We start from the raw sequence: 7643 nt of genomic DNA, 5'->3' as shown, positions 1-7643 counted from the left end.
ATATTTCATCCTGTACTGATCACCAACATACAGCTTGACAAATTCTATTATGAACCCAATTGCTTCTTCAATTTTTTGGCAAAAAAAAAAAAAAGACAATTTTAAATATCAAATAAGTTGTAATCCTTTATTCTTTGAGCACAGAGAACACTCGTCACGCCAAACTACCAAATATTTCCCATGTGCATCATGCACCCCATATGTGTAACTACAAAACAGACCAGAAGGAAACAGGAAAAGATAAAATCAGACAATTAGGCATAGTTTGCCCTTCAAAATATAATCCTAAATGCAGAATATGGAATAATTAGCATCCTTTTACACTCGGAAACCATTTTAATATAAATTATATTGTAACCTGGGGCCCAAGCCTGCAAACATTAAAGAATATAAGGTTATTTTATGCATGTGAGTAATTCCTCTTGAGAATATTTGCAAGATTAAAAAGCAGAGTAATGTGATAAAACAGTATGGAAGGAAATTGTATTACCCATGTATTGGCTGTACCAATTAGAGACCACTAACATAGTCTATTTAGTATTAATCAAATCTCTGGCTTTGTAAAGATGACAAGATCAGGTATTTTAACAAAACAAAATCCATCAAGCTCTAGCACTATCATGTTGGCATTTCTGATGAGGAGAGAAAGGTCTAGCTACAGACTCCGTTTTGGGAAACAATCACTTTGTGTTCTTCAATATATGGCAAGTAGTTTCTGAAAATCCTTATTGATGTGGAGAAAATATATTAATGGTATACAGAGCACTGTACACACACAGAGGCAGCTCACCCACTTGTTAGCTGTTCAGAGGTCCAGCTCTGCAATTAACAGCAAACCTCCTGAGACTGTATGGACCAAACCCTGCCTGTATTGTCATTGCAGCTATTAAGATACCAGTGAGCAAGAGACTCCAGAGAGAACAGGGTTATCTGCATCAGCAAGAGATCTGGCTCTACACAAGTCTACAGAAAGATCATGTGAATTTTTTAATTATTGAAATATTCAAAAAGGAAATTTTGCATATACCCTTTAAATGCTTTTCTCCATTCTCAATGTGCAGTGATGTGCAATAGAAAACATCCAGAGCTCATCGAACTTCTGTGTCATTACTAAAAAACCAGTCAATGTCTTTGAAAAAAAGAGGACCTCATTATGTGGAGATGGAGAATCTGCTGGGGACCCTTAACGGTGGATGGATTTTTTGTAAGAATAAACAGTTTGACAGTAATTTCACTTTATTTTTATCTTAGCAGTTTGTGTCCATTTTGCTCCAATCAGACCTTTGGGAAATAGTATTTACTACTCACTTTTTGCTAAAAACACTGGAGAGAGAGAAAAAAAAAGTCTCTTTGCAAAGCCAGAAATGTGTTACCATCATGCAGCCAAGTCCATCTGCGCTTCAATCCTAAATCTGTACCTTAATTGTATTCATATTTTCTGACTTGCACCAAAGGAGAGCAAGAACTACCTTACTGAACTTGAATAGTCTTCTGGGGTTTAGTCCAACTCCCACTTAGGTCAATGGGACACATTTAATGACTTAAGCAGAGCTTAAACAGAACAATTTCAGATTTTAGGAGTCAAACCAGTGCTTTCTCAAGGCTCTTCCAATCCCAGTGAGATTTCTTCTGAGATAGCTCATCCAAAGGTAAACAGAGAAATGGTTCATTGCAGAAGGACTGGCCAAGGAACACTGGAGTCTGCGAAAGACTAAAATATAAGGACTAGCCAAGTAACACTGGAGTCTGTGAAAGACTCAAATGCAGCCTGAGACAGTAGAGAAATTATCACAGTGCAGGGAAAAAAGCCAAAAGGTGAAATTAAATTCTTGTCCAAACCCTCACAAGGTCCTGAACTGCACAGATGCTTATTCTGTTCTGTGACCCTTACTGGTCATAACAGTCCATCTGCTCAGGATAGCTATTCTCAAAAGATGTGTAACAGCAAACTTTGTGTTGTCTGATGAAGACATGCAATGTATGATTTCATATACCACTGATGAGTTTTCTTCTGTAAAGAGGAAAATCTCTCATACATACTGTAGAAAGATTATATTAATCTGGCTAACATAAACTCTACCCTGTGTTATGAAACACTGGAACCATTTCATAGAGCCAGCGGTCGCCTAATACATAGTAAAAATATTTCCTTACCATTATTTTTGTAAGCATTATTTTGTGTGTGTGGTAGTCAAGTTCTGGAAAGCTTCCTTCAGTCTCTTTATGAAAGGCTTTGTGGATATTAATATTATAATTTAGGGGGAAACATTCTCTCCTTACAAACTACTCCCTTATAGTGCAGTCTAAATTCAATGACAGCTGATCTTTGGAACTCAGTGCTAATTCACACCTGTATTTGTGCAGGACATGCACTGAATTTGTGACTTCTCTTCCTTTCCTACTCAGAACAGTGCCAAGTTAAAGTGGGAAGAGCATGCTGCAGAGTTTCTTCTTTTGACCACCCTTCCCAGGAGCTGAGGCCACATGTTGCTTCCAGTGATGAACACAGAAGGGGTAGACTCAGCATGTTTATATTCTTCTACCAAGAGGTTGTTCTGCCAAATCTTTGTTGGGTGGCTTTAGTTCAACACTTGTTCTTCTTTAAAATAAACTTAAACCTTTAAGAGTTCAAGTAAGTTTTCATAAAGTAAAATGAGATGTTATCAGTGTTGCCATCTGTTTGCCCACCACTTGGTCATATAAGCTGTTTTAACAGGACATAAAGCAAAGCACTTGAAAGGCAGGGAAATGTAGCTAATGCAGTCTTAACTCATATCTGCAACTGTACAGATTAATAGCAGCCTTTTCAAAACCATTCCTGTCCCATTCAAGGTGAAATTAAACATTCCATGTTTCTTCTGATATTCCCCAATTAACACAATTTCATTCCCTGAACAATTTCAATTGTGCAACAAGGAAAATGTGCTTAAAACTGAGAACTGTGCCAGCTTCATTCCTGGTATTACAACCACTTGCACGTGAGAAGTGGTAAATTCTATCAAAGGAGGTTTTGCTTCTGTACAGTATACTCTATTATATAATAATACTACTGATATGCAATAATATTAATATATAATGCTGTTCTGTTTTGTAAACAGAAGTTTGCTGTTCTTCAAAAGGTAATGGTGAAGGGATTCCTGCAGAGCTGTACATTTGTATGTATGTATGATGTATGTTTACTACATCATACAGGAAGGTGAGTCTGTGCCATGAGGCCTTTCATGGATATTTGTACATATACATGTACATTTTATTAAAAAGGAGCATTTGCACAATCAAGTATTTTCCACTGGGGGGGGGTAGTAAAAAAAAAAAAGTGGATGCATTTAATTCTTTCTGAGTATTAATTGTAATTTTGTAATTAGCATTTAGATGCATCATTGACTTTTCAGTTTGACTTGGCTTCCTCTGCCAGCCTTGTCATTAGTAAACAGCATTTTCATCTATAGAAAAGGCCCAGGGGGGGATGATAATGACAACATTTCAAGGATACTGAGTAACAGGCAAAGCTTTCCATGTGTCTGCTCCCTCGTGCACTGGGAATGACTGGAAAATTTCAAAGGCAACTCACATAGCCACACTTCAGATGGAAAAAATAACTGGCATGGACATGAGGTGGCACATACCAGAATACTGGACTCTTTCTACATGTTAAGCAGTTTGCGAGAGATTAATCAAAATGTATATTATGTAACATGTAACAAAGCAAAAAAAACCTCTTCTGTCGTATGAAGACAGAAAGAAATTAGCAGTAGGTGCACGACCAAAAAGGTACCAAGTTCTTCAATAGGTATAAAAGCCTGGACTTGGACAGGGACAACAGAGATCAATCACAGTGTGTGGCAGACCATGAAACTCACTCTGGACTAGGCCAATGAATCAAAGTATTGCTGAAATTGCAAATACTAATGCAACTGTCAAAGATTAAAAGTTACTACATTCAGCAGTATTAAAGCAATAAAATTCTATCAGTGTGGTAGTCCTGAGGCAGAGGGATGTCTTAATAACCTAAAAATTGAATTTGCACTCTTTTCTGTGCCCTGAATCATAAATAAAAGTCCTATCATGGTTAATTTGGCTTTTCAGGCTTCCAAGGCAGACACTGTTTTTTTGTGGACAGCAGAGATTACTCTTTAATTTGTATAAGCATATATTGTGTCCTGATACCCCTTTCAGGCCATTTTTTTTTCCACATTGGTGTACAGTGTTATATGATTACAATTTCCACCTTAAAGGTAACTGGACACACACACAGGCTACAGCAGTAGCTGTAGCAGGCTACAGCAATTAGCTAGGTAATTATTGAAAATTCCTTACAGTTTTGACTTAACATTTGCCTAATAATGTTAAAAGCACTTTGAGATCATTGTTGACCATATGCATAGGAAAAAACTTTAAAAAAAATGTTTTCTGTGTGATTTGTACTATGTGTGCACTAAAATGATGCACAGACTAGCACTGTTAGACTTTGAAAGATGTTATTGGGATGCTGAAACTGTAGAAAAATGTGTTCCAACATTTTCTGTAGTTTCTAAACAATCTTATAGTACCCCTAATGATTAAATTCATGTCAGCTGGATGTGAAGGAAAATACTACCTAGCTACAAGACCACTCTCCAAGACCACTGTGGCTGGTCCTGTTAACACAAGACCAGACGTGATAAAATCGTAGAGACAAAGCTAACTACAATCCATGTGAATTTTCTTATCTTTCTCATGGCTTTTTGGGTTTAGCACATCCAGTAACAAAGTATTTAAGCTAAACCAACTCAAGCTACTCTTGTTAAAAAAAAAAAAAAAAAAAAGTCAAGGTGAGGAGGTTGGTGAGAATGACTGTTTGCACAATTATAAACTATGTCTCTTTCTCATGTGGAGCTTGAACCCAAACCTTGCATCCAAGCAGAACCCTGAAGGAAAATGAACAAGGTTTCCTAATCCACTCTTCTTCCTGCATTTTTCTAGCTAATCATAGAATATTTCCTGTCATTTTTGCATTCCTTTCACCTGTGTCTAATGTCTAGAGTAAGAGTCCCATGTTTGCTTGCCTGTTAAAAACTATCATAAAAATATTAAGACCTTACTAACTACTTTATAAAGAAACTCATCCTCTTACTTAGTTATGTATTAACTTCTTACATACTAAGACTTAAAAGAAACTGTGCTTTCATTTTAAATTGGCTTACACTAGAGACTGAATTAAATTTTCTCTTGGAAGTGGTAATACACCTGTTTTCCAATGAAGACAAGCTTTGTAACTTGATTATTGATAATCCTTCAACAATAACTTCAGTGTCACCACACACACAAAAACCTGCAGGATATGCTTGCTCCCAGAGGTCCTACTGACATATACTACCGCACACAGCACCAATATTTCATGTGGCATTAAAGTGCAGCTGCTAACACCTAGGCTCATTAATCAGTGAATATATAAGTAATGCTAGTAAAAATGTCAGAAGCTTCAGGGACACAGGCAAATGGGTCTAAACTGGGAATTTCATTATAGTTAGCAAAATATTTTAATGCTTAGATCTTTCATGCTTCCCAGCCACTACTGTGCAAACACATTTAACTGGTCGTTCAGGAGGAGACCTATCCATTCTTTTGGAATTGCTTTTGGGACCTGATTTTCTTCCAGAGGCTTACCAGTATAGGGATTTCCCAACTAGGATAGCACAATTTGTCATGATAACCCTGAATCTGTCAGTATCCATCTAGGCTTTGAATTTTCCTTGAGAAAAATATACCATCTGATAGATTCCGTAGTTCATTCCCTTCTAGTGCAGCAGGATTAGACTTTGGGCTTACACAGTGACTTAACTATTTCTTTAACGCAAATACATTTTTTTATTTTTGAAGACAAAAAAAAAATGCACTAAAATACATCTGCCATAGCAATGCCTGGCTTTGTAACTTAAGACACCACTGCAAAAATCTGGCAGTCCTGCAAAAATACAGCAGTGCACTTAAATTTCAGCTCACAAAAGAAAAAGCAAATAGGTATGCAATTTTTTTTCTTTTTCTGTATAATCTGTAGCCTTCTTTTCCTTCCCTCCTTTGTGGTCCTGCACTGGCATTCAACTTCCTTTCCCTCTGGAATATGAAGCCTGTCATTCCTTGGTTCCCCTGGAGGACACAGAAGAGGTGTATGTGCCAACCTTTATTAAACCAAATGGCAATGTCAAATTTCATACCAAAGTTTTCTTTCTCTCAGATATTTTTCAGCTGGTTGAGCTCCATCGTTGTTGCAAAAAAAGCAAACAACAGAGTAAATGGTCACTTCAACTGCTTCTTTTCCATTGGAAGAGTATAACCCTGCTAGTTTTCCTGCTACCCATAGAACTTTGGGTGTGAAAAGACCTGGCTTTCTCCAGTAAGACAATCACAGAAACTAAGTTCCCTTTCAGAAACAAAGAACAAAACACCCCCAAATAACTAGTACGTTATCAGCATTCTTCACAGATTAAAATTTGTATTTCAGATTTTTGTTATTCTCATAGCATCATTGTCCAGGTCAATCGGTTTACAGGAAAGCTAAAAAAGCTTCTTTAACTTCTGAATCTTTGGTCTTTACTGAAGTCAATAAAGCTACTTTAAAGATATGCTTAAACATGTAAGTTATCATGTCTTTCAGAAAAATATTAAGATTTATGAAATATTGCTGAAGACTCATTTTTCTCCGTAGGTTCATCTGTTCAAAGTCAGAGCAGGCTATTTCAAATCTCAATTACTTGTAAGAGAATGGTAGCTCCTGCACCACTCTGATAAAAACATCTGGATTTTATTCCAGAAACGTTCTACAGCTCCAGCTGCTAAACCACTTTTTCTCAGTGGAAACTAGTCTGTGAGGATTTAATTATGTTCACCTGCAAAATTCCATTCATATGACCTTTTCATTGAAAATCATACGTCACATCCTTCAAACTGAGAGGAGCTGGCATGAAAATTAATCACAGATAGGAGGGAGTACATCACTGTCACATGAGCTGACACTGAGACCCATTGAGAACCAGTCTCTTTCAAAGTAAAAAAATACAAAACACAGACAAAAATCGAAGCTGAACATGAAGCATTATACTCTTAAGTAAATTAAAAATTTTGTCCTGAAGCAGTCTCCTGTTCTTTTCCAGTAAAAGCCTTAGGGTTTGTGTACTTACATAGATTTAATACAAAAGGTAAATGTAACACATTACCCCACACATGGATCAAATTGATGCCAAGAAAGCTTTGCATTTATAGGGTTACAGACTTGTGATCCAACCTTGTGATTGACTTGGTGATCCAAGTTAACCAACCGTTAACCTAGCAGGCCCAGCACTAAGCCAGGTCTCCAAGGCCCACATCTCCATGTCTTTGACACATCCCCGCTTCCCCGGGCAGCTGCTCCACTGTTCCCCACAGCCAGAACAGTGCTTGGATACATTCCACCTCCAGCTGCGTGGAAAGAGACACCCTGCGCGGCGTTGTGAGCCTGCAAAGAGCAGTCAGTGGCGCTGGGGGGGAAGGGAACGGAGATGGCGTTTTGTAGTGAACTCGACACAGTTTTGGCGGCCAACTGGGAAGCGCAGGGAGAGCCCAGAGACACCAGGCCCCGCCACCCTGCCGGGGGGCCCGGCAGTGCCCACCTCTGTCCGCGGGGCCTC

The 7643-nt window shown here is 38.0% G+C and overlaps 1 protein-coding gene across 1 annotated transcript in view; it reads left to right on the top strand.

Annotated features, from left to right (window-relative positions):
• The first annotated feature begins 3168 nt into the window (after window positions 1–3168).
• The window catches only part of LIN7C (lin-7 homolog C (C. elegans)), a 13824-nt gene continuing 9349 nt past the window's right edge, over window positions 3169–7643 (top strand). The window contains exon 1 of the mRNA XM_010004263.1: window positions 3169–3196. Coding sequence (XP_010002565.1) covers window positions 3169–3196 — 28 coding nt within the window. The remainder of the gene's footprint in view (window positions 3197–7643) is intronic.

Source organism: Chaetura pelagica, unplaced genomic scaffold, assembly GCF_000747805.2.
Source record: "Chaetura pelagica isolate M959 unplaced genomic scaffold, ChaPel_1.0 scaffold119, whole genome shotgun sequence".
Classification (NCBI taxonomy): Eukaryota; Metazoa; Chordata; class Aves; order Apodiformes; family Apodidae; genus Chaetura; species Chaetura pelagica.
This window is presented reverse-complemented; position numbering and strand designations above follow the sequence as displayed.